The sequence below is a fragment of the Cavia porcellus genome, unplaced genomic scaffold (assembly GCF_034190915.1).
Source record: "Cavia porcellus strain 051 isolate PalLab524CR breed Dunkin Hartley unplaced genomic scaffold, mCavPor4.1 scaffold_25, whole genome shotgun sequence".
Taxonomy (NCBI): Eukaryota; Metazoa; Chordata; class Mammalia; order Rodentia; family Caviidae; genus Cavia; species Cavia porcellus.
Window position 1 is genome coordinate 31,779,137 of NW_026947508.1, and position 26,971 is coordinate 31,806,107.

The 26,971-nt window shown below is 40.2% G+C and overlaps 1 protein-coding gene across 36 annotated transcripts in view; it reads left to right on the forward strand.

Annotated features, from left to right (window-relative positions):
- Macf1 (microtubule actin crosslinking factor 1) overlaps positions 1-26,971 on the forward strand; it is a 342,822-nt gene that overhangs the window by 268,433 nt on the left and 47,418 nt on the right. For 28 of the 36 annotated variants that reach the window (XM_063236130.1, XM_063236132.1, XM_063236131.1 and 25 more), the window contains 10 exons: positions 15,135-15,296; positions 15,458-15,628; positions 16,661-16,827; positions 20,433-20,592; positions 20,867-21,193; positions 22,111-22,195; positions 22,684-22,925; positions 23,560-23,766; positions 25,480-25,599; positions 26,379-26,486. In XM_063236130.1, the coding sequence (XP_063092200.1) occupies positions 15,135-15,296; positions 15,458-15,628; positions 16,661-16,827; positions 20,433-20,592; positions 20,867-21,193; positions 22,111-22,195; positions 22,684-22,925; positions 23,560-23,766; positions 25,480-25,599; positions 26,379-26,486 (1,749 nt within the window). Of the gene's footprint in view, positions 1-5,123; positions 9,720-15,134; positions 15,297-15,457; positions 15,629-16,660; positions 16,828-20,432; positions 20,593-20,866; positions 21,194-22,110; positions 22,196-22,683; positions 22,926-23,559; positions 23,767-25,479; positions 25,600-26,378; positions 26,487-26,971 lie in introns of those variants that run through there. The other 8 variants (XM_063236140.1, XM_063236151.1, XM_063236141.1 and 5 more) reach the window with 3 other exon arrangements.

Genomic DNA, 26,971 nt, shown 5'->3' on the forward strand with positions numbered 1-26,971 from the left:
AAAGCTGGAGATGTAGCTTAGTGGCACAGCACCTGCCTGGCAAGTATGACATCCTGGGTTTGATTCCCTGTACCATAAATAAATAAATAAATAAATAAATAAATAAATAAATAAAGCAGGTTGGCAGATAAAATCATGTATCTAAGGTACACAATGTCATTTTTGAGATACTATACATATCTGTTGTGAAATGATTAATTTTTATTATATCTCAGCAGTTAATTTCCTAGACTAGAAACATTTTATAATAGCACATCAAAACACACTGTTAAGGGGCTGGGGATTTAGCTCAGCGGCACAAGCACGCCTGCCTTGCAAGCACGCGGTTGTGAGTTTGATACCTAGTACCGATTTTTTTTTTTTTTTTTTTTTTTTTTTTGTCTTTTTCATTTTTATCGGTACCAGGGATCGAACTCACGATTGCCTGCTTGCAAGGCAGGCATTTATGTCGCTGAGCTAAACCCCCAGCCTCTGATTTTAAAAAAATACTCTTAAACAGAAAAATTTGCTTAACATCTCAATCCCAGAGACAGATTAAGAGAACACCATTTTGGACAATTTCTTAATTATCTATACATTAATACATTTTTGAAAATTAAAATTTAGCAATACCATGTATACTATTTTATAACCTGCTACTTAACAGTGTTGTGGACATCTTTTTACTTAAGTAAAATCATGTCAATATGGTGCTGTTTTAATAATATAATTAATGACTTTTTAAATTCTCCCATGTCCTCTCATATGCCTCTCAGCCCTCTTACTTATCTTCCTCTAAGAATAGTATTCCTGCTGCTTTCATCTCTCTCTTTTAGATCCTGTATACTAAGGAAAGCATATGATGCTTGCCTTTTTGGGTGTGGCTTATTTTGCTTAGCATGATGCTCTCCAGTTCCATCCATTTTCCTCCAGATGTTTCCAATATCTTGGCTGCTGTAAATTGTGTCTTCATAAACATGAGTGTGAAGTATCCCTATGGTATGCTGACTTTAATTCTCCCAGGTATATTTTAAGGAGTGGTGTAGCTGACTCATATAGTAGTTCTGTATTTAGTCTTTTGAGGGACCGACCACCATACTGATTTCCATAGTGGCTCTACTAATTTACACCAACGGTGCTTTTCTGACTCTCGCTCTTCAGTTAGAAATATGTGGGGCACAATTTCTGTTTTCCTAAGTGCAGATGAGTAGTTCCTCCATGAAGCCTTTCCTGATTTCTCCTGCTTCCTGTCTTCCCTCCTCCTACCCTTCCGTCAGATCTTTTCTCACTTGCAAAACCCCATGCTTTTGTCATTACCAGTGTCTTGGTAATCATTAATCTTAAAAGAGGAAATACTACACCGCCTTTTGGGAAAGTCTACAAGCTGAAAAGGGTTTACAGGGGTCATGAGAGTTCCTGCAGGGTGTTTGGAAAGTTTCTCATGGGTTTAGGAACACGAGGGCTCAAATAACATCAAAATTCTTAGTTTCCCATTTAAAACAAGTTCCACATCCTGCTGTGTTGCTTTATGAGCTACTCTGTAGACATCTTAATAATAATAAAAGCACCAAAGGATGGTAGTGACTGATGCCTAACAGGCACGGACTAATACTGTGGAGTTTCTACTTGCCACTAAATAATACTTGGAAACTCTAGGTATCCTAAGGTGTACTGACCATATCATACTGTGAAGTGTTCAAAGAGTGTCTACTTTTAAAATCTGAGGGGAGTAGACTGCTGGTTCCAGTCTAGAGCAGACAAAGGCAAAGTGCCAGGCCCAAAATTTGGAAAGGGAGGTGTGTTAGGGTGTAAGGAGACTCCACCCAGCTGCCTTTAATCAGGAAGACAGCAGGAAAGAGCTAAAGGGCCTAGAAGGGCCAAGACTATTCTTTTAAGGTAGGTTCACTGAAGGGAAACCTGACATCACATTCTGGTCTTAGGGGTTTCAAAATACGTAGCAAATTCTTTAAGCTGTGTAATCAACTAACTGAAAATAATTTGAAATTTTGTTCGAGTGCCTTTATTTGTGGTTTCAAGGGTGGGGAAGGCATCTGAACAAGTACTCTGGAGCTCCCTGTATTTCTCTTTTAAAAATTGTACTCACCACATGTAAAATGAACAGATGCTTTTTTTTTTTTTTTTTTTTTTTTTTTTTTTGGTTATAGCTATCAGAGCAACAAGAGGCTAAAAGCTGTATCAAGCATTTATTTCAGTCACTGAGATGGCTATTGGCAGAGTTCCACATACCAAAACTAAGGAGAAACTCATGAACAACACAAAACAAAAAGACATGGAGGAGAGACCTTGTATATCCTCTGATTTTTTTTCCTAAACATATACTGATGATTAAAAAAAAAAAAAGAGCAAAGCACTCAGAATTCTTTGGCTTTTGAGTTTTTGTTGGTTTATTCTGAAAGGGGGATTAACTGACTGCATATAATCTTTTCTATAGGCCATGCTTCATCTTTTATTTAAGAGTTTCTCGGTAATATTTTCTTAATACCTTAATTAGAGAGTAGCTAACTATTAAGTATTCAAGCCTGAACTTGAATGTTGTGTTAGACTATATAGTACATTGATGAAAGTAAAATAAGGTGGATAGATATGGGGAGAGGAATAAATAAGAAACGGCTGAATTGATTGGCACCTGAGTTGGTGAGGAAACAGGAAAGGAATTTCTGGCCATGAAGTTTGTGATTCCATATGAAGATCATTCTTTATAATAAAATAACCACCCACTCTAGTCCAGGGCCAGAATTCCTCAGATTCCTCCAACCAGAGGGGCCTTGGCATGCTAAACAGACTGTTATGATATCCAAACACTTTTAAGTGGATGTGTTTGCCCAGGGAGATTTGCTGCTGAAATTGATCCTGCATTTCCTGGGTTTTTCCTATTGTACTGAATAATTAAAAGAAAATTTAAAACCCAGTTCCTTGAACTGTTAAGTATCAGATCTGTAAGCTGATCAGTCCTTAGGATCACACTGTGTGCCAGCATTAGAAGGAACCTTAAAACATCCTAATCAAATGATAGAGGGCTTGTAAATCTGTTTCCCCAGATATCTCACCAAGTTGATTGCTTGAATTTCTGCTCAGACATCTCCAAGGTCAGGAAAGTCTCCTCTTCCGGAGACATCTTGTTCTTTGAATAGCTGTGAGGAAGCTCTTTGTTGGTTTAAAATCTGCCTTTGGATCTTAATGTACCACTTTAAGAAAAAACACACAAAAAATTTCCTTCCTCCTGAGTTCTAGCTCTTCAGACATTTCATGTTGATTACATCTCCTGCAACCTGCTCTAGTCAAGTATTCATACTGCTTTCTACTACAAGTTTTTCAAGGAACAGGGTTTCTAGTATCTTTCAGTATAGGTCTAAGAGGACGCAAGATTCTGGAAAGCGTTTTTAAAAGTTTTAGAATTAAAGAATAATAATACTAGGCCAGGCATAGTGGCACAGCATGCATAGCAGGCTGAGGCAGGAGTATTGCCATGAGTTCAAGGCCAGCCTAAACTGCACAGTGAATCCTGTAATAAAAATAGTAACACTAAAAAAAAAAATAATAACGCTAGATAGAGAACCTCTATCTCTTCACCCTCTTTCAGTTTATGGATGAGGAGTCTTTTGTCTTTGAGTTGGTAGAATTGATCAGCAGTATCTTTTGAAGTGAGAAACAAAATGTAAAACATTTTGCCAGAAAAAGTCTTTTAGGTACTTAACTGTGATCACAGGCTTCAGCCTGCTTTTGATTTTTGCTTGCCACGTTGCTGACTCTCCAAGTAAGCCTGGGGCTCAGCTCAAGATTTCACTGCCAGATCTCCACACACCACCTTCCTTTAGTGTTTGTGTAAAGAGTAAAAATAACTTTTCCATAAGTTTTAATGTCTACATTGACCACACAGTCCACTTTAAAGTCAGATACTTTTAATGTTTTTTCAAAACAGGGTCTTCCTCTGTAGTTCAGTTTGGCCTCCAACTCGGCAGTGATCCCCTCTGCCTCACACCTGACTACCACACCCAGCCAATAAACTTTTTTTCCTTCATAAAATCAGAGAATGATCATCACAAAGAGAAGAAAGAATATGTTGCATCTTCAGAGATGCAACTTCCTCTGATAGACAGTGCCCATTGTACTTTTTTTTTTTTTTAAACAGGCACAGGTGACTGGATGGTTTTTCTGTGGACAGAATTGAGGAGGCTTTTCTCTATTTTCTTCTTTGAGAACTAAAATACAGGCACACGCTTTTCATCTGGCCCCAAGGAGGCTCAGGTTTCTTGGCTGTGTGCACCCAAAAGGCGCTCAGGTGTTTGGGCTGGGCGTGGGGCACTGCTGTGGGCCTCTCGACCGCTCCCCCTACCCTTTCCCAGTCGTTGACATTTTACAGCTCTGTGGGTGAAGTTCTAGGGAAGAATGTGCCAAGACCTGATGATATACTTGAGAAGATAGTGTGCCTAGTTTATCTAGTAACTTAGTCTCCAAGTATGACCAAATTCTTCAGGACACTAGGAAAGTGCTGGGTTTAATGGTGGGTGGAGCGTTCAGCCCGACCAAGAGCGCGCTAAAGGTGACATTGCAGACTGGCGACAGCCTTTGGCTGCAGAGCTGGAGCCGAGCGCGATGACTGTAGCCCACCCGGCCCGGCGTGACCCTTTCGGCAGCTGGGGCCCCGAGTGGCCCTCGCCAGAACCAGCCGTCTGGGACAGGCGGGGGCGCCCCTTCTGTGTTCGCCCGCCCCGGGGCTGGGCTCGGAGCCCAGCGGGTTGGAACGAGGCGGGGGCGGCGGGGGCCGGGCCAGCGTGAGGAGGGCGGGGCTTTCCTTTGTCAAGGGATTTGCGCGGCGCGGCGGAGACTCGCGCTGGTGCGCTCCCCTCCTCTCGCCCTCTGGGGGGCGGGGCCTCCCCTCCAGCCCCAGGGCGCGGGGGCGTGGACTTCGGGAGCCGAGCGGCCGGCGCCCGGCGTTCTGAGCCCCGCAGAAGCCCCTCCTTTCGCACCGAGGTCTCCAATCCCCGCCGCCTTCTCTCCCGGGTCGCTGTTGCCCTGGCCCCGGCCGCGGCCCCGCCCCCGCTCTCCCCTTGGCTCTGCCCTCGGCGCGCTCCCGGTCTTCCAGGGGGGCTGCCCAGGCGGGGCGGCGGCGGCGGCGGCGGTGGCGCGGGAAGGGGGCGGAGAGCCACCCGCCAGCCAAGCACTTCCAGCGAGCGGCGAGGAGCTGGCCGCGCTGCGCGAGGGAGGAGGGCTCGCTCCCCGCCCGGCCGGAGAGGAGCCTTTTGTTCCCAGCCAGAAGTTTGCATGCCGGGACCGTGACAGCTGCGGGCAGGGAGGACGGCGGGGCCGCGGAACCCGCGGCGCAGGGGAGAATAGAAGCGGCTGCTTATCATGCAGCCCACGGTGCGGCGGCTGCGGGCCGGGGACTGGCGGCGGCGGGATAGGCGGCGCCCACAGCACACGGGACTCAGCTGCCCGAGGGACAAACTAACTTCCTGAGCGCGAGACCTGAGGCCAGCGCAACCGGGAGCACCTGCCAGCCTGCGGTGAGGCAACCCCGGCCCTCAGGGCGCGCGGCCCGGTGTGGGGTGCGGGCGGTACTGAGTGAGCCCCTCTGACAGCCCCTCAGCCACGACTGCAGCCTGCTCGCTTTCTGCAAGGCCGGGCGCGGGGCTCCGGTAGCCTTGTGCGGCCACAGCACGGGGTTGGCCTAGGAGCTACAACAATGCCATGATGTTTTGGAGACAGGAAGCCCCGATCTGGCCCCGAGTGAAGGACTTCCTGTGTTTAAAGTTACAGGAATATCCGTCGACCAGCCCAGTTCAAATCCAAACACCCCAACTAGGGAGGACGAATGGCTAATTCAGACCAGCTGGACTCTCCACGACTGTAACAGAGGATAAAATGAAAGGAATTCTTAGGAGCTTGGCCCATACTTGAAAGACCAGAAAGGCTGTGCCATTGTTACTACAGTCAGTACAAATTTGCTGCTTCCAATTCTGCTTCGTTGAAAACTGAGTGGAACTAGATATTGAATAAGACTTGTCAATATCAAATGATTTTTGTTGACTGAATTAAAAAGAGCAGTGCTCTTTTAAAAATAGAATAAAACCAGAAGCCATACAAGGAGTTAGATTTGTTGATCAAATTAGACCATTTATCTGTCTGCAACAATGAGGCTGATAGCCTGTGAAGAAAAAGCTGTTTGTTTTAGAGCTTCTCCCAGAATGTTTTCTAAGTGGAACTCCCAGGTCTTTCTGGAGAGCAGATGCAGTTGGTGGTTTAAAATGTGAACGTGTAAAAGGATTTATAACTCATAGAGAATGCGTTTTGGGGCAACCTATAAAAAAAGTTCTGAAAGATTGATGGTTCATTTTGATTGAAAAAGTATGGGTAAGCCACTCAGCAGACCAGACTGTTTAAGGCGGAACCCCACCTGCCTAGGGAAGGGGGAGGATGAGGATGGCTACATAGAGGATTGCTATGTTCCACAGCGATCCATATATGATACAATGAGGATAAATGAACAGATTGACCAGGGGTCAAAGCTTAACCAGACTTCAAAAAGCACTATGGAAAAAACTGAAGGAAGTACCATATCCAGCAATGGTACCTTAGGAGCAGCATCTAATGTTTTTGAATCTAGAGCACCAGAAAGCAAAAAGCTGGATGAGAGAATAATATTTGATGCATTAAAACTAAGCAGTGATGTGCAGAAGTCAGCACCAGTGCCACCCAGACGGAGGCCAAATGCAGAGCGCAAAGACAATGTTAACAGGAGATCATGGAAGTCCTTCATGCCACCCAACTTCCCAGAATTTGCAGAAAGGATGGAAGCTTCTCTCAGTGAGGTTTCAGAAGCTGGTGCTTCAAATCCTTCCTTGCAAGAAAAGAAGGAGTTGAGTTCTCCACTGACAGAAAGTTCTGGCCATTTGAATCACAGAGAGCTTCAGTCAGAGTCTGTGACTTTGGAGCATGTGTCCAAATCCATTGGTATTCTAGAAGTGCAAGATGTGAAAATTTTAAGTGGAGACTGCCAGGACTTCAGATTCCAGCAGCACAGTGAGAGCGCTCCCCATGAATTCCAGCCTCTAGAATCAGAAGCTGCTGCAGCAAGTGGTAACACAGATGTAATGCAGGAGCACAGATTCTCAAGTGCAACCTGGCCCAGGGCCATGAAAAGTTCAGCTAAGGGAGGCTTCAGTGAAAAGCAGCACCCCCTTGGGGATGCAGCCTGCACTGTGGAAATGCCACCTCTCTCCCCTTGCCTTAGTGAAGAGCTGTTGGATCCAGAATTGCATAGTCTTATAACTCCCAGCCTAAGAGAGAAAACAGAGTCTGAGCTAAAGTTTGAAGAGGATGAGCGATGGATCATGATGGAGGCTGAGGAGTGGGAGGAAGAAAAACTGTCTGAGAAAGAAAAAACTTTTGTAATGACAGATGAGAACAACCTGGCTGATAGTTTTGAAGAAAGAGAGCAAATGCACACAGTAGCAGAGGTGGAAGTTGGAGCTAACTGCTTGGCTGCTGTTGTGGGGACTTTTGATGACCTAGCTCTTGGTCAGATTTGTTGCACTAATGACCCACAGCCAGGCAGGGACCACTTGTCTTCTGTTCCCAAGGATGCACTATCCCTGGATTACAGTTGTATTACTGTAGGTGAGGATGCTACTGGTGAGATGAAAAAAACTGCTCAGGGACTAGAGAGTCTTGCTTCAGAATTAGAGTTTAATATCAGTCCTGTTGAGACAGAGCAGCTCTCTGACACAGATTCAGTGCAGATGTTTCTTGAACTTGAAAAGGAGTGTTTATGTGAAGAAGGGGTAACTGCTCCAGTAGAGCTACAGAATCAAGCCTCTTCTGAAGGGCTGGCTTCAGCCCAGGATGCAGAACATTCAGTTACAATAAGGGCTGCCTTAGAAAAGGAACAGCACGGAGGCCTTCCAAATGTAAAGGACCATGATACTTTATTGAACAATGAATATTTTAATGCCATGGATTCCTCTCAGGTGCCTGATGCTGTGGAATCTATCGTTCATCCTAATAGCATAAGGGACACTTCCATGGTTAGCAAGGAGTATGAAAAAGTGCCTTTTAGCCCCGAGACTACAGGGGAATTTAAATCTCCAACTGATCTGGATTCACTGGGAGAGCTGGATCCAGGAGATCTGCTGAATTCTGATCACAGGGATTTTTGTAAAGAAAAACTGTCAGGCTTTATTGCTTCTGAGTTAGCCAAAGAAAATGGCAATTTGACCCAAGCAGACTACAGTCAAGCTGAGAATGTTGAGTATATTGAAGTAGTCCCTCTCAGTTTTGCTTGTAGCTATCAGCTAACAGAAACAACCTCAGGACCTGGAGGAGAGGCATTATTATGTAATTTAAGCTTACTAACAGACAAACATTTACAAAATGAGAAAGAAGTTATTAATCAAAAAAGTAACAATCTGACATCCTTGGCAAATGTAGACTCTAGTGAACTGTCTGTGAGAAAAGTTTGTGGTGAAGATGATGAGGGAAAAGAGCTGGATCATCAAGCCAGGCTCTTGGGAGACAGAGCCCCAGCATACTGTCACAGCAACTTCCCAGAGCAGGTCTTTCAGGATCTCCAGAGAAAGTTACTAGAGTCAGAGACTCTGAGTCCACACTTGCTGGCTGGAGAACTGAGACATGGAGATGGAGTGGAAACTCTAAATGATACAAAACCTGAGCCAAATGTGGCATCATCACAGGGAGAGGAGATAAAAATGGGAGATTTAGATTCATTCTTGAGTATCTTTCCTGAGGAACAAGTTACCAAAGCTAGTAGTGTTGAACCAGTTTTAGAGGAATGGATACCCAGCCTTCAGGGGCCTGTCCAGGCTGCTATAGTTCTCTCTGAAGAAGAAGGTGCCCTAGATGCTACCCTGCCCACCCTAGAGGAGGACATCACTGTTGCTGCAGTGCCTGCCCCAGAGGAAACTGCTGAAGTGGCCAGTGAAGTGCCCTTCCCAGAGGAGGACATCCCATTTGCTTCACTGCCCACTGCAGAGATCCATGTCCCTGCAGCTTCAGGGGTCATCTTAAAGGAGGACATCACTACTGCTGTACTGGCAGCCCCTGTGGAGGCTGCTGCCCCAGCTCTTGGAGTATTTGCTCCCAAGGGGAGTGTTCCAGTTGCTGCAATGTCCTCCCCAGAGGGAACTGATCCAGCTGCTGCAGCAACCATCACAGAAGAGGCTGTACCAGCTGTTAAAGGGTCCTCTACAGAGGTGACTGCTGCAGCTTCTGCAGTACCCATCACAGAAGAAGATGACACCCTAGAAGGCCTTGTCACCCCAGCCACTGCAGGGCAACCTCCTGAGGAACTGGCCCCTCCAGCTGCTGCAGTGTCTATCCTAGAAGAACCTGACTCTCCAACAGTTAGAGTGTCCACCCCAGAAGAGCTTGATACTCCAGCAGTCACAGATTCCACCCCAAAGGAACCTCCCACCCCAACTGCTGCAGTGCCTGCCCCAGAAAGGCCTGCCACCCTAGCTACTGCAGTGCCTGCCATGGAGGACATTTCTCTCCCTGGCAGACCTTTCCTGAGAGTTAGTGCCCACACTGATTCAGTGCCTGTCTCAGAAGAAGGAACTCTTGTTCTTGATGATGTTTCTCCTACAAGAATGTGGTTCCGGGAAGACCTTGATTCATCAGCTTTTGGAATGAAAGAGGTACCTGGCATAGTGCTACATGGAAAAGTGTCTCTGGCTACAACTGATGGATTAAACTCAAATGAGGTAAATGTTACATTGTTTCTAGAGAGTAAAGGGAGTTTTGCTAGTTCTCTGACCTCACAGTAATGAGAAAATAGCACATACAATTTTGTGGGAGAGAAAAGAGGATGGGTTTATAATTTCTAGACTTTAACGCAACAGGGTACAGATGTAAAAATAATAATAATAATAATAATTTCTAGTTTCTGTTGAGTTTAGAAGGAAATGTGTTTTAGCCGGGCATGGTGGCACACACCTGTAATCCCAGCACTTGAGACTCACAGCAGGATCACTGGGAGTTGGAGGCCAGCCTGGGCTACAAAGTGAGTTCAAGGCCAAAAAAGTCAAAAAGACAAAAAAAAAGAAAGAAATGTATCTTAATTTTGTCCCATAGAAAATCTTTGTAACTTTGTAATTCATGTTCCTTTCTTTATTCAATAAACCAAGCCCAAGGGCAACAGGGATGTAACCAGTTTTTGGTTTACATTTTTAGAGTATTAGCCTGAAAGAATAGCTTGGCTTTTGAAATAGCAAGCTTATTTCCTAAATCAAGAGCTGCATATTGATTGATGATGTCTGCAGTTAGGTAGAAGCTGCAGTGTGAACTTTGAGACCTGGAGTACTCTGGAAAATTGGATAGATACTCTGAGTCAATTTCTTCATTTGGTAAGACTTGTGAGGGTTCCTAAGAATAAAATGAACTATGGCATTTAAAGCACCAGTTGTGTAAGACAAATGTATTTTCCCCCTTCTCTTCAAATGTATACGTTGGTTAGAATTCACCACAGCAGGTTGGGTAAAAGCACTATAAATGTATATGAATAACAGCTTTTTAAATGCAAATGTATTTCTTGAGGCCACAAGTATAATAACTTGAGCAAAATAGAGGTATTTTAGCTAGTCATATTGTGAAAATGTGTTTCTGTCCATAAGCAAGTTGTTTTCCGTTCCTGGATCTCTTGTTTCTTAATCTGTAAAACAAGAGAATTAGGCTAATATGTCCTCTTGGGTCTTTCTTAGCTATAAGTATCTCTGTTAGAATATAGAATATATTAGGAAACAGTTGAAAAGAATTAGAGTTCTAGCTGGAAGAATTAAACAACTTTCAGTCATTTGGTCAGTCATAGAGTGAAGAGTTTATAGAATTTTAATCTGTAGAGTTAAGGCTGAGTGAAGAAGTTGTTCTGACCATACTCCATCCTCGGGACGGAGAATAATGAATGCCTTCTTCAAAGGCAGCATGCACTGAGTAGGAGTCTCCTGGAGTATTAAAAAGTGTTACAAGATGGACTGTCTCATCCACCCCATTGCATAACTTTCCTGGACAACCTAGTCTGCTAGAGCACGAGTTAAATGTGCAGCCAATAGCAGCAAAATCGGTCCTAAAAGGTGCCAACTTTACCACCAGTATTCCTGCTTAACAGAGTGGTAATGATTTCACTTTGAGTTATACTGATTATTTTATAATGTAGCATCCCATCAAATTAGGATACATCACCTTTCAAATGGGATGAATTTTGATTCTGTTTTCTGAGTTTTACTGAATTTGGGTTTCCAGTACAGCAAGGTCCCAGTAACCTTCCCGAAGTCAGAACAGTAGGTCAGTGACAATAAATTTTTGCATTAGAGTTTTTTTTTTTAAAGACACAATCTTGCTAAGTCACCCAGGCAGGGCTTCAACTTGTAGTTCTCTTGCCTCATCCTCCCAAAGTACTGAACTTACAGGCATGTACCACCATATCCAGCAGCACCGGCATTCCTTATAACACAGAATATTTCTAGCACTACTCCTACAGCAGCAAACAATGAAATACAGAGGTTAAGTTTTAAGGAACCAATCAAATCTATATAAAGGAAAAAAATTCAAGAAATCCTTACTGCTGTACTCCAGGATCTTTTCTGCAACATGTAGATAGGGCTAAGTGACATCTCAGGATCTTTCCAGCTATAGAAGATAGTTATTTTATGAGATACTGACTAATAAAATAACAAAAGGAATTGGTAGTCACCTACAGTTATCCATCTTTGAATTGTGGTTATTTTATGGACTATCTGGAAGCAAGCAGAGTTTTTAAAGCAAGAATTGGGGAACACCACAGTACCAGTTCGGTGGGAATGCTCAGCTGATGGCAGAATCTCCCTAGGTTTGTTTGCTTTCCCTAACACCATTTCTATACAAGGAATCATTCATCCATGGAATAAATATTTATCTAGTACCTACTCTGTGCCAGGTACTGTACTCCTTCGATGAATAGAAATGCATGTTTCTTCCCTTGTGGAACTCACATAGTGGGTGGGGCATGACAATAAGAAAACAAAAGCATTAAACTGTGACAAGCACTTTGAAAAAAGAAAAGAGTGCTATCAGTAGATTTGAAGTTGTTTGGCTGGACTCAATATTTTGAAAGAAGATAATTGGTAATGTTTTTTGTGTTAGGGTGAAGGAGAGGAGTTAATTAAGGATGACTTAAGTTCTGGTTTGTACAGTTGGGTGTGTAAGGCAGTAACAAATTATCAATTTAGGGGAGAAAATGGATTTTGAAGACAGGAAAGGAGATAGTGTTTTGTTTTGGAACTGCTAGATTTGAGATGCTTGTCAGTTGGTTTGTATGGCACTAAGAAAGCAGTTGATATATAGATTTGGAATTCAGAAGAGAGAGATAAGTTGAGACTCAAGCACCTATCAGAGTTAATATTTAAAGTCATGAGAATATATGGCATTGCCCTGGAAGAGTATAGAAAGAAGTGGACCTTGGACTGGCACGGTTCCCTCACTTCCAGCCCCAGAAACTCCAGCCTTTGGAGGTAGGGATAGGAAAAGAAAGAAAAGAACAAAGGACATCAAAAAAAAAAAAAAAAAAAAAAAGATCAATTAGGGTAAAATTGAAAGAATGCAGTATGAAAGTGTTTTTAGAAGTTCTGTGGGAATTTTCTGTTTTATGTCCTTGTTGCATCTTATAGCCCTGCAATAATTTTTACTATATACTATTCTTTTTTTTTTCCGTTTTATCGGTACCAGGGATCGAACTCACGACTGCCTGCTTGCAAGGCAGGCACTTATGCCACTGAGCTAAATCCCCAGCCCCTACTATGTACTATTCTGAAAACTGTCTGCCAGTGCTGCTTAGTTAGTAACATGGCACAGTCTCTTTCACTAACTGAAAAGTTAAGGAGTAGGAGTTATAATATATCTGAAAACACTGGTTTTGCAAAACTTTATTTGGAAGAGAACAGAGCAAGGGTTTTCAGATTTATTTTCTTTAATATTCTGCTAATGTTCAAAATAAATATCTAGGTTCAAAATAAATATCTATCTTACTTAGAAATGTTTTGCTGTCCAACTTTCAACTGAAAATTGATGAGAAAAATAGACATTATCCTTGCCAGCTTAATCCATGGAGTAAAGGTGAGAAACAAAGGAATATTGAATACTTTTGTAGGAAATGTTTCCAAGCAAAATAAATTTTAAAATTTACTTACTATTTATTTTTGGTTTTTTTGAGGCAAGGTCTCACTATTTAGTTCAAGCTGGCCTTGAGCTCACAGTAATCCTCCTGCCTCATTCTCCAAGTGCTATGATTACAGGCATGTGCCACATGCCTGGCATAAACCCAGACTTTTAATGAATTGGCTTTACTTTATGAAGGAGTTTTGCTGGGTGTGGTAGTGAATACCTGTGATCCCAGCTCTTGGGAGGCTGAAGCAGGAGAATCGCAGCAAGTTCGAGGCGAACCTGGACTACAAAGTGAGCTCAAGATTAGCCTGAACTACACAGTGAGACCCTATTACAAAAAAAAGAAAGAAAGAAAGAAAAAAGAGTTTCAGTGTTTATTTTCCTGTTTCATCAGTAGCACTGACCAGTATAATTTCCTGCCAGGATGGAGATGTTCGTTCTCTATGAGCCCGTGCAGTAGGTACTAGCTGGCCATATGTAGCTGCTGGCTGCCATGTTGACAGCATAGAATTTAACTGCCAGTTGGGGTATGAGACTGGAAGTGATTATGGGAAAGGGGTCCTTCAGTGTGGATTTGACATTTTCCCTCTGTACCTCTTTTCTTCCCTTCTTTGCTTTGCCAGCACCCCTCCACCAGTCACCACATGTCATTGCACCAAAGCAACTTTACTTCTGATTTTACTTCAGTGAACATGTCTTTAATGATACATAGTGGAATTATAGCACTTGCTATTTCTGGAAACCATGTTGGAAAAACTGTTATTTTAGCTGAACTGCCTTGTAGCATTGCCTAACGAAAAAAGATGTAATCAAATTATAGTACAAATAGAGTGCACCAGTAGTTACCTTTTTAACTTTCCCTGCTCAGTGTTCCCTAGGGCTTTCCCTTTGCTGACCATGTACCCGCCTTTCTTTGTGGAGTCAGATGCCTAATCCTAGTGTGATGTGTGTGGGCTCATATAGTCCAAAATTACTCATCCAAACTTACAATTTTCTTTCACATTTATTTTTGTCCTCTTCTGGTTTGGCTTTAATTGACTCACCTGTTTCACTGAAACTAAAGGAACTTTTCCTGGAAGAAAAGAGCAGAAATAAAGCCAGACTACTGGAATATAGCTTGTTTTAATCCCCTGCTAAATAGAAAGAAATCTGATTTTATTGAAAAATATTTAACCATTTTTTCTTAAGACCCTAGGTTTTAAAAAAGGACTTCTTTTGATTCTTTTGGTTTCCTATAGAAATGTCCAAATTGTAATACTCTTGAGCTATGGTAAAGTAAGTGCTTTGTTACAACATGTTCCCAACAGGATACTCTTGATACAAAGATCTGCATCTTACTTAGAATTTGTGTCCAAAGATGTTAAAAGGACATTTCCCAACATTACTGGGCCCTGTTCCCATTGTAATAAGAGAAGTACTGTTTCAGGATTATTGGCTGTGTGTGGTCTGTGGTCCTGAAATAGTAAAGAGTTAAGTGGCCACAGGAGAATTAAACTATGAGGTTGGCGGGGTTTTTTTTTTTCTCACTGTTAATGTGTTTTGACTAATTGATTTATTGGTCCTAATCAGAGAAGAGCATTGTCTGTTATTAGTGATCAGACAAGTCCTTTCTGTAAGCTATTTTCCATCTTAAAATACTCCTCATTTGGTATCATTCATCCTTTTTAGGATTCATAGTGCTTTATACTTATTTTATAATGTTTTGAATCTGATACATCTTTATTTCCTATAGTTTTTTGCATTAAAATGCAAAAAACTTTAAAAATGAGTCATTGAGTTAAAGATCCATGTAGTGCTATAATATAATTACACATTCATAGGAAAATAGGACACATTTCTGTTATACTTCACTGTGCGGTGACTTACTTTTTTTTTTTTTTTTTTTTCCTGTCCTCCTTCATTAACTCATAAATCTGTCAAGAAAAACCAGTGTGGTGTAGAGGGCCTAATAGCTTTTAAATTAATCTTATATTGCAATTATCCAGATGTTTCAGAAAGAACAAGTGGATCCTCTTCAGATGAAATTGCAGCAGGTGAATGGACTTGGCCAAGGATTAATTCAAAGTGCAGGGAAAAACTGTGATGTGCAAGGTTTAGAACATGACATGGAAGAGATCAATGCTCGATGGAATACACTGAATAAAAAGGTAAGTAGTAATTGTACTCGAGTCAGCAAACATCTGAGACAGCTAAATCTAAAGTTATCTTGGAACCCAAATGCAAATAAAAATTTAGCTGTTGAAGTCCATAATTATAAAAAGTATCAGGAGTTACTTGAAAACTGCTCTTTCTCATGTGTGTGACACAGGTCGCACAAAGAATTGCACAACTACAGGAGGCCTTGTTGCATTGTGGGAAGTTTCAAGATGCCCTGGAGCCATTGCTTAGCTGGTTGACAGATACTGAGGAGCTCATAGCCAATCAGAAACCTCCATCTGCTGAGTATAAAGTGGTGAAAGCACAGATCCAAGAACAGAAGGTAAGTTAGAATGTGGGGACAGTGAAATAAAACAGCCATAGGGAGCGGGGAGTGTCAAACGTATTTGCTTAGAGTGTAGGGAGTAAGTCAAGAATCCTGAAAAGAAGGGTAGAAGTTGAATTTTATCATCTTATTTCGATCTACCCGTTTACTGTGGCATATTTTAGACTGAACAAATTGATTTGTTCATGTATCCTATTTCAGTGTTTCATTCATAGGTTTATGTTAAGACACTTTTAGTGTTTTGGGGCCTAGCATTACTGTAAATAACATCGTATACAAGTTTGTATATTTTTTGTTGGTTTAATTTCTATTTTAATGCATTTTTTTCATTTGTTTGTTTGTTTGGTATGTTTTTGAGATATTTAGTTTAGGCTGGTCTTGAATGCACTGTGTAAGTTCATGTTGGTCTTGAATTCGTGGCAGTCCTCTTGCCTCAGTCTCCCAGGTGTTAGGATTACTGGGGTGAGCCACTACACCTGGCTTGCATTTTTCTTTTTTTATAAAAGTTTATCTCAAGGGGTTGTGGATTTAGCTCAGCGGCATAAGTGCCTGCCTTGCAAGCAGGCAGTCTTGAGTTCGATCCCTGGTACCGATAAAAACAAAAAAGACAAAAAAAAAAAAGTTTATCTCAAAGGAAATTTTATTTTTTTCCAGATTTATGGAGGTATAATTCATAAGAATTATATATATTTACAATGCAGAATTTGATGTTTTGATTTACATACACTTGTGATTGTCTTAATTTCTTACCTCACATAATGTTTTTCATGCACTTTTCTCTTGATTCAGAGACAGCTTCCTGTTTGTCACATAATGACAGTCGCAGCTTCATTTAAAAACTTATGCATATGAAAAGTTTGTGTGGGTGGTAGAAACTATGTTGTATCTCATGTGTTTGCCTCAAGGATGGAAAAACTTGTGTTACTCAGTTAATCTTAGGATTTGGCAGGATAGAATTTTTGTTTTGTTTTCTTACCTGTTTCCAATTTTTAGATAACTTTTCTATTCTTTCATACGTGTGTACCATAGTTGCTCCAACGGCTTCTAGATGATCGAAAGGCTACAGTAGACATGCTTCAAGCAGAAGGAGACAGAATAGCCCAGTCTGCTGAACTGGCTGATAGAGAGAAAATCACTGGACAGCTAGCAAGTCTTGAAAGTAGATGGACTGAACTACTCAGCAAGGCAGCAGCCAGGTAAGACCAATGAGACTTTGAGGAATGGATCTGAGTTTGTTTTGCCCTGTTTGTCTTTTGATTTTGGGGGGAGTATTGGGGATCTAACTTACAACCTTGTACTTGCCAGGTAGTCGCTTGTGCCACTGAACTGTATTCCCTTGTCTTGTTAGACTTACTTTCCTGCGTGGCTCATATGGTGCTTTAAAAGATATGTAAGGACTTTTGTATGAAGAATGATAAGTATTCCGAGATAATCTTCGTAATCAGAATCACTCTGAGAAAATTACAGTTCAGCCACCTGTAAATTTCTAAAAACTGGAACACCTCATTGAATAGTGTGGCAATTCTATTGTACTTCCAAACAACAGACACAGACTCCTGTAATCCAGCCAATTTAGGAGTTTTTGAAACAGATTTTTTCCCCTTTGATACTTGTAAATAATGCTTTTGATATTGGAGTTAAAGTTTGTCTTACTTCTTTTCTGTTAGCTTATTCTGATGTTTGTTTTTTGGTTTTTGGTTTTTTTTGCATCGAGTGGGTAGTCTTCAATTCTGTTAATCATATGGATATTCTTCAACAATTGGTGAAAAGACAAGCAGTATACTTTCCTCATCCAAGGAAGTGTTTTCATAATTGTAAAGAACTCTCACATCAATTAAGCTTTAATAAGTCACATGACTGTCCCGACTTTTAGCTTATACTATCAGTCTTAGAAATAAATGCTAACTAGTCATCAGTAGAAAAATACTAGGAATCAATAAGAGAGTAGCAAACTTGATCATTTGTTGCATACTTCAAATTTTCTAAGTAGGAAGTAGCAGTGTTTAAATGACTACATCATGAGTCTCTACTTCCAGCTGCCAGTGACTTGCTTATGTACCATCTGAGCTACAAAGTACAGCTTGCCCATGTTAGTGGGAGAAACAGAATTGAAAGAATTTAAGTTTTATTTCCAGATTTACACTACTTTTTGTCCTTTTCGATCCATCCCTTGCCATTAAAGTACCATTAGTCTGAAGTTACCTGGGCCTGACTTGAACTCTGCTTTCTCTCTATCCTTGCTTTGTGCCCAGAATGTGTCAGAATACAAAAATTCTGTCTTTACCTCTGTTTCTCCTGTCTGTCTGTTTTCTGATTCCTTTTCTCCTACCTCAGTTCTTGGTTTATAAGCTTTCACTTAAGGCTGTTGAGGTAGCTTCCTAACTAATGACTTTTCTACCACTTACCCTCAGGTGTTTCTCCTTTCTGTCCCCCAGGTCAGGCGAGCCATTTTCAAGTACATGTCTGATCTTATCTCAATGACTCTATTGCCTATAAAATAAAATGTAAAATAACAACATGCAAAGTCTATTTGACTATAGCCAAACTTTCTTAGTTTCCATTACTATTTTCTTTTTATTAATAGATAACCTAGAATCTGTTCTTTAGAATCACCTATAAGCTTTCTAACCTTGTATCTTTTGTTGTTCTTGTTACTTCCCCTATGAAATGTCTTTATTTTTACCCCCTAATATGAAACTTCTTTATTCACCCAACATAGAATAACTTCTCCTGCCTCTTAGTTGATTGAACTCTGCATCTGTATTTTTTATTAGGGTCAGTGCTTTGTGTGCTTATCTTCCTGTCACTGAGTTCCTTAAAGTCATGATTTTCTTCCTTTTTTTTTTTTTTTTTTTAAATATCAGTACCAGGGGTCGAACTCATGACTGCCTGCTTACAAGGCAGGTGCTTATGCCACTGAGCTAAACCCTCAGCCCCCGATTTGCTTCCTTTTTGAAACAAGGTCTCACTTAAGTAATTAAGGCTAGTCTTGAATTCACTGTTACCTCAGGCTGGCCTCGAACTCACAGCAATCCTGCCTTAGCCTTCTGAGTGCTGGGATTACAGGCATGTACCATCAAAAGTAGCTTTATTTATTATGGACATTTTAAAGACTTCAATTTGGATTCTTTAATTTTGGATATTTGATGCTTCAAATTATTTCATTGCTCTCCATAGCATAAATCTTACTTCATTGAGTTCTTTGAATTTTCAGATTCCAAAATCTGCAACAAATCAGATATAGATAGTAGAGATGATTTTTTTAAAATTCCAGTTTAATAATGACCTTTAAGTTTACATATTTTAGAGTATTGATTCAAGATATAGTTTGAAGACTGGCATTAATGAAGTAAAATAGAAAATTCTATTCCCACATTGCCACTTAAAAACAGCAACATCTAGAAATGTGTTTTTATTTTTTTCTTTTTGGTACCGGGGATCAAACTCACAACTGTGCACTTGCAAGGCAGGCGCTTATGCCACTGAACTAAATCTCCAGCCCTGTAGAAATATGTTTTTCTTTACTTCAAATGTAATTGAATTTCCAGTTAAAGTACTGAATCTTTTTATTTAAACCATTTATCAAAATAAATTTCTCAGATTATATCCACCGTAGCCCTAGCACAAAGCAGGTGTTCAGTAAAGTTTTACTAAAATATATCACATATCCTTAGGCCTTGTCAAATGGCATCATTGAGTCTGTAATTTAAAATTAGCACCATAGTCTTTTGTTGTTAATCTGTGTTTTAATATAGTTCCTGTGGTTGTTTTCCTATCTCTTTCTTGTCAGGATACCTCCATCATCCAGGCGTTCTCTCCCCTTTGCAATTTGCTTCTTTTAGTTTATAGAGTACTTAAAAATCTAAGCTTAGTGTAGATGTTATATTAAATAAAGGTTAAGATTCCATATGAGCTATAAAGTCTTTTAGGGTCTGTGTTCGTGTCGTGGTACTAGAATTGAAGCCAGGCCCTTGCCTACATTAAGCAAGCACTCTACTACTGAGTTGGATTCCTAGCCTTTTTAAATATTTATAATTTTGAGACAGGCTCTCGCTAAGTTGTCCAGGTTGGCCTTCAGTGTGCAGTCCTCCTGCCTCAGCCGCCTGACAAGATGGGATTACAGGCATCATCACCGTACCTGGCAGCATCTTCAGTTTTTTAGCTTTTTATATTTGCAAATTCAGCTAGTCTGAGGTTTCGAGTTTTCATTTCATTTTTTGGTTTTATGTCTTAAATTTGAATTTAAAGTTATGTATGTTCTCAGCTTAAAATTACCAAAAGCCTGGCTAGATTTTTTGGGTGATAAAAAGGGCGCTCTAGTTTGTAGAACTGTCTTACTTTTGCTGTTCAGGTATTCATTCTCTTTATTTCACACATGGAAGTAGCAGTGGCAGAAGGAGACCAACTTTTTTTCTTTTAAAACTTTACTTTGACTATGTGTTTAGTTGGTGCATTACATTTTGATATGTGCAACAGTGATATAAGAAAGAACGCATTAGATTTGATTATAATCCCTATCCTGTAGCTACTCATTGGTGACTAGATGAAATTTTTCTTAAAGCTTTCATGGTCAGTTTTCTCTTTCATAGTAGTGGGATAATTCTCTGCCCAAGGTTATGAAAAGATTACAAGAAAATAGTGCTGTGTAAAAAAAAAAAGAGTAATACTGTCTAAACTTTTACTGTAGCAGAGGGCCACATGTGTTCTGTTCACTATTGGTAAACAATACCTGGTAAAGATTATCCTTTTACTGAATTTAGTGCTGAGTCTTACTGTTCTTTCTGACTCTATATTTGTGTAGGCAAAAACAGCTGGAAGATATCCTGGTTCTGGCCAAACAATTCCATGAGACAGCTGAGCCTATTTCTGACTTCCTATCTGTCACAGAGAAAAAGCTCGCTAACTCGGAACCTGTTGGTACTCAAACTGCCAAAATACAGCAGCAGATCGTTCGGCATAAGGTAGGAAGGAGTTACTATAAATGAAAGCACAGAACTGAAAGTAGAAATCCTAGGAATTAAAAAAAACTGCCCGCAGCATTGTTTTAATTTAAAATATAGTCAAATCAGTAATTGGAAAAGCCACATCCTTAAAGTAAAAGTAGAAATTAATATTATTTCTGACCCTCATAGGTGTTTTTTTAATTATTTATCATGTCATTTGTTATTCATTGCTTCATGTTTGCTTTTCATTTGTTTTGTTCCTGGCATTCATTTTTTCCATCTGGATTTCTAGGCTCTGGAGGAAGAAATAGAAAACCATGCAGCAGATGTGCACCAGGCAGTGAACATTGGGCGGTCCTTGTCCTCCCTGACTTGTCCTGCAGAACAGGGCGTGCTGTCAGAAAAGCTAGACTTGTTGCAGGCACAGTACAGTGAGATTCAAGACCGGTGCTGTCGGAAGGCAGCCCTGCTTGAACAAGCACTGTGCAATGCTAGACTGTTTGGGGAGGATGAGGTGGAAGTGCTCAACTGGCTGGCTGAGGTTGAGGACAAGCTCAGTTCAGTGTTCGTAAAGGATTACAGACAGGATGTCCTACAGAAGCAGCATGCTGACCACCTGGTATTTGTGTTTTCCATTCTTACTGGTTATGTTACTGAGTTACTTTATCATTTTGATTTGTGTCTTTCATGTCTTTTTTTTTCCCCACCATTCCAATACTTCAACTTTATTTTATACAGAAACACACCATTTATTTGCTTGGTGCTAAACACTACATAGCTTTTTTGAAAGCTATGAAAATACTTGTACTTCACACACTGAGTAATTCTAGAAGATGGTGCTGGGGTAGGGCCCATCTCAAGTCATAATTTACATCACTAGGTAATATAGCATTAGGTTTCCATTTGTGCAGATTTATGAAAGGATATACTTTAACAAAACTGATATTATCTAAAGAGTGACAATTTAATCATGTAGTTACAGCTTTTAGGCTTTTCTGGAATTAGTATACTGAAATTCTAGGGATTCTGTGTCATCTTAAAAAAAAGAATGTGCCCTTTTTAGTTACTTTATGAAGTCTTTGGAGATAATAAAAGTAGGCAAAGTAACTTTTTAAAATACTCCAAGATTGTTTTACTTCATCAACTTGAAATATGTAGAATTTTTGCCTGGGATCCTGATTTAAGTCAACTTGCTCTTATTTCTCTTAGTGTTTACTTTGGACTCCATAGATTTTTGCCAAATTTTACTTCTACCTTACTTGAGTTCAGGTTTGGTATCAGTATGTTAGTAGAGCTTATTTAATCCTAAATCACTTTTCATTCAGTACAAAAGAAAGCTTGCTTACCTTTAGTTATATGATTTAATTATTTGGGATATTCAGTGGGATAACCAAAGAGATAATAAGGGAATCAAATATCTGATATTAAACTAAGCTGGTCCTCATCTTTTTGTTTTAAATTTGATCCCTTAAGATCTCACATTTTTTTCCTTCAGTTTGCCATAGTTTTGGAATTAATGGTATTCTTTTTTTTCAGGCATTAAATGAAGAGATTGTTAATAGAAAGAAGAATGTAGATCAAGCAATTAAAAATGGTCAGGCTCTTCTAAAACAAACCACAGGTACTTTGAAAAGTTCATCTCTTAGCCCTTCTGTGCCCTCAAACACAGTCTCATATCCAGGATAATAAATACCCTGCAACAGCCACCTCTGTATAATGAGAAGCTTGTATTCATGGATTGTGTTATCGTGTGCTTCAGGGATGCTAAGACCTATGTTCCTTGAAAACTACAAGACCATTGTCTCACATCCAGTTGTAGATGATTTCCCCTGCCTGCCAATATGTCACCTGTCAGCATTCACTACAAGGTCTGAGGACATCTGAAAACACCTGCAGCTGAACTTAGATCCCAGTCTCAGAAGTGACTTCTTTTATCAGCTGGAAGGTTTATTTTCAGTGTAACCTTAGTGCTTGATGTTAGGTGAAATCACTGCCAAAGGGAAAGAGTATCTATGAAATTTAAGCTCTAACTTGAAGATGGGTGATTAAATAGATAGTGCTCATCCCCAGGTCTCCTAATTGTGGATAATTATGTGCTCTTCTCCACAGGTGAAGAGGTATTACTTATCCAGGAGAAACTGGATGGAATAAAGACCCGTTATGTGGACATCACTGTCACTAGCTCCAAGGCTCTCAGAACTTTAGAGCAAGCCCGGCAACTGGCCACCAAGTTCCAGTCCACATATGAGGAACTGACTGGGTGGCTGAGAGAGGTGGAAGAGGAGCTGGCGGCCAGTGGAGGACAGTCTCCCACGGGGGAGCAGATACCCCAGTTTCAGCAAAGACAGAAGGTGAGCTAGGATTTCATATGGTGAAAAAGATGAAAGGTTTGTCGGAATGCCTTTGCATCAATGTTACCTTAACCTCAAAACCTAAAACTTCTTTCTGACTCCTCTTATTTACTTATGAACAGTAAGATTTGACATAAAGATATTAATACAGGAGCCCTTGTTGTGGTCTGAAAAAGAAAGAAATTGAATCCCAACTCCCTAAGAAGTTTGCTTCATAATATAACATTTTATAATTTACCTTCACAACACATTCTCTCAAGAGTGCTTCTTGATTATATTTGGTTCTCCTACAATATCCTTTAGAAACATTGAAGCACTGTGCAGATATTTAAGTCAAATGCCTATGATTAAAGGATTATTTATTGCTGCTACTAAAGTAAGAAAAAAAGAAAGGAGCACTATTTGTTTTACTCAGTCTGACTCAAGTCTCAGAGGCAGTTCTAAGTAAACAGCAGCTAAGCCTAAAGTCAGGCTTCAGAATGATTGAAAAATCTGAGACCAAAAAACAGTAACTGCAAGAAGAAGGTCAGTGCCCTGCTGAGATGTGTGGTAGAGATAGCAGTTTCTACCCAGCACAGCTGCTGATGTGCTGTATTTAGCAAGGTATGGCCTGAAAACTTTTTTCCTTCCTTAGGAATTGAAGAAAGAGGTCATGGAGCACAGGCTAGTGTTGGACACAGTGAATGAGGTGAGCCGTGCTCTCTTAGAGCTAGTACCCTGGAGAGCCAGAGAAGGGCTGGATAAACTTGTGTCAGATGCCAATGAGCAGTACAAACTGATCAGTGACACTGTTGGACAAAGAGTGGATGAAATCGATGCTGCTATTCAGAGATCACAACAGGTAATCTTTATAACTCCCCTGCATTAATATTTTAGGCAATGGGGATAGATGTGTGAAATTCAATGCTGTGAATAATGAGATTAGGGTAAATATGATGCAATAGACATTTCCTGATAGGAAATGAGATTTTGGGTAGAGCTTGTGAGGATGGGTCCAAGTTTGACCCAAAACATTTTCAGTGGAGAAAAGAGTTTCTGTGAAACCTTTTCTTGGTGACCAGGCTGATGGTGATAAGAAGTTGAGAGCATCTAGACACAAATGGTCCAAATGCAGGGCAGTCTTAGTTTGACATAATCAACCATGTTAGCACTAGATGTCAAAGGGGAAGGAACCACGAACTATAATTACTATCAAATATGCAAACCAAAATAGCAGAGCCATCCAAAATAGAACCATCACAGTAAACACAGGTGTCATATTTCCTTGGTTTTTTTTTTTTTCTTCCTGCTTTCTGGAAAAGTGTTACTTGCTTTTCTCTGTAGTTGGCTGTGTACCAATTAATATACCATAGTGCATATACACACACATACCCTCACACACGCTCACACACCCACAGCATGACTACCCAGGTTCATAGTGAACCATGCAGAAATTTTTTTATGACTCTTAAGTACATCCACAGTGTCTTTAGGGTTATTCTTCATTTTAGCCAGATATTTCAGTATACTACTTACTGTGTTTGGGAAAAACTTAACCTTTCTTTTTTGTTTATTTTATTTTTTGGTACTGGGATTCAAACTCAGGACCTTGGCACTTGCCAGGCAGGCATTTATGCCACTGAGCTATATCCCAGGCTTAACATTTCTTTTTAAACACACACTGAATATCCCTAAACTGAAAATCTAGTATCTCATACTTGAAAAGCTCAACCATTAAAACTGTCCATATAAATACTTCAAAATAAAAAACCAAAATCTCAAACATTTCTCCTCCCAGGTATTTCTGGTAAGAGATAACCCATTTTAGTGTAGGATGGCAAATAAATGAAAACTTGGAGCTACTCATGTTCAGTAGTCATGGGGAATATGTTGTTTTTGCTGTTGCATAGTGTTTTGAGGATGTTTTTGTTTTGTTTGTGTTCTCTCTTCTTCAGACCAGTTCTTGCTGTGTAGTTCCAGCTGGCCTTAAGTTCGCTATGTAGGCCAGGCTAGCTTTAAACTCATCCTCCCTGAGCCTCCTGACCACAGCGATTACAGGCGTGCACCACCATGCCTGGCTGCATGGTCATTTAAATGTGTAGTGTTTTCAGGGTCCTGTGCTTCTTCAGCTGAGCACATACCTCCATGTTAACTTTACTCAGCTGCTTACTGCCATTTTAAATTTTATCTAAACATCTAATGAAAACTGTTGTTCATTGTCTGGGTAAGAAAAAGGATTGGCAGAAAGAGTGCTACCTCATGAAAGCACTCTGATTAGAAGCATATTCGTTTTGAAGAGTATTATTTTCTGTTGTTTCTAAATAAAAGATCACTAGCTGAGTTCCATGACTTAACAGAAATTGAAGGATGACCAATTGTAATTTGTATATATCTTGATTTGTTATTTATGAAATGCTTCTCACTTTTGGCTCTACTTTGTGAGGTATAAACTATATTTGTAAAAAATCAGAACTTTCAAAAAAAAATCAGGACTTTCTGTGTTAGATAAGATACAGTTCTAAGAAGCAGACTTGGCTGTATATAACTTACTCGATTTTCCTACAATGTCTGTTAGTATGAACAAGCTGCTGATGCAGAACTAGCATGGGTTGCTGAAACAAAACGGAAACTGATGGCTCTGGGTCCAATTCGACTTGAACAGGACCAGACCACAGCTCAGCTGCAGGTGCAGAAGGTAAGTGTCATGGCCGGTGCCCACTATGCTCTGAGCTAGGACAATGACTAGTAGCTTGAAGTGAGTTGGAGAGTGTTTCTGACTATCCTATGTCAAGCCAAGTGAACTGATGTAGGTAGTCATTAATTTCATGTGCACTTGTTCAGGGAGAGGAAAAGTTGTTTTTTGGCTTTTTCGTTGTGAAAAGTAGACTTGTCAGTCCAAGAAAAAAGTTAGCAATTTCCTGGGTGATATAAGAAAGAAGATGCTTGTGTAAGCTACTAAAAAGGCATTAAAGATGATGACTAGGCAAAGAGTCAATTTTTTTTTTTTTAGTACTATATATTAAACCCTGGGCCTACGCACTGAGCTACATCCCCAGTCCTTCTTATTTTTTGAGACCTTGCTAAATTGTCCAGGCTACGTTCAACCTCAAATCCTCCTCCATCAGCTTCCCAAAGTGTTGAGATTACAGGCATGTGCTACCATGCCTGCCTCAGAATAATTTGGATTTTGGGGGTTGTTTTGTTGTCTTTGAAGCAAATAATTTTTCATAGGTTGCATTTTACTTTCCACAAACACAGGCACTCAGGAGCGTTTTGTTTGTGGAGTTTTTGTTTGTTTTGGTTGTGCTAGGCTTTCACACTGAGCTACACTCCCAAGCCCTTTGTATTTTTTATATTGAGACAGGCTCTCGCTCAATTGCCCAAGTTGGGCTAAAACTTGGGATACTCCTGCTTTATTATCCCAGAATACTGAGACCTTTACTTCTTGACTTAACTGTAGTTTACTTTTCAAAGGCTTTCTCCATTGACATAATTCGACACAAAGACTCTATGGATGAACTCTTCAGTCACCAGGGTGAAATCTTTGCAACATGTGGAGAGGAGCAGAAGGCTGTATTACAGGTAAATTACAGTTATTTATTCACTTTATTTTCATTTTCTTAATCATGGTGAGCAGTACAATTGAGAAGGAAAATGTAAAGTCCAACTTAATGTTCTGAAGAATTTGACTCCTCACCTTATATTCACAAATGTCTAAACAGCCTAGCTATATAATGTGAAATGTGTTGCAAATCTATCTTCATTGTAACAGAAAAACTGCTACTTATCCTTAGTCTATAGGAGTGAACTTTCAGTGAATTTTTAAAGATATTTATGGTAGATTTTTCAGAACCATATGCAGATATTGATGCCTTTTCTTGCCCTAAAGGTCATAACTGTTTTTGGAAGTATTGGCCAAGATAGTTTGTAGACCAGTTTTGGTTGTTTTTTTTTTTTTAAATGTATATATAAAAGTATGTCTAACCACTGTTTCCTTAGAAATCTTCTTAAATTGAGCTCCTTATGCTGAACATTTGAAGTCTAAATGCTAGGTTTCCAGAGTTCTG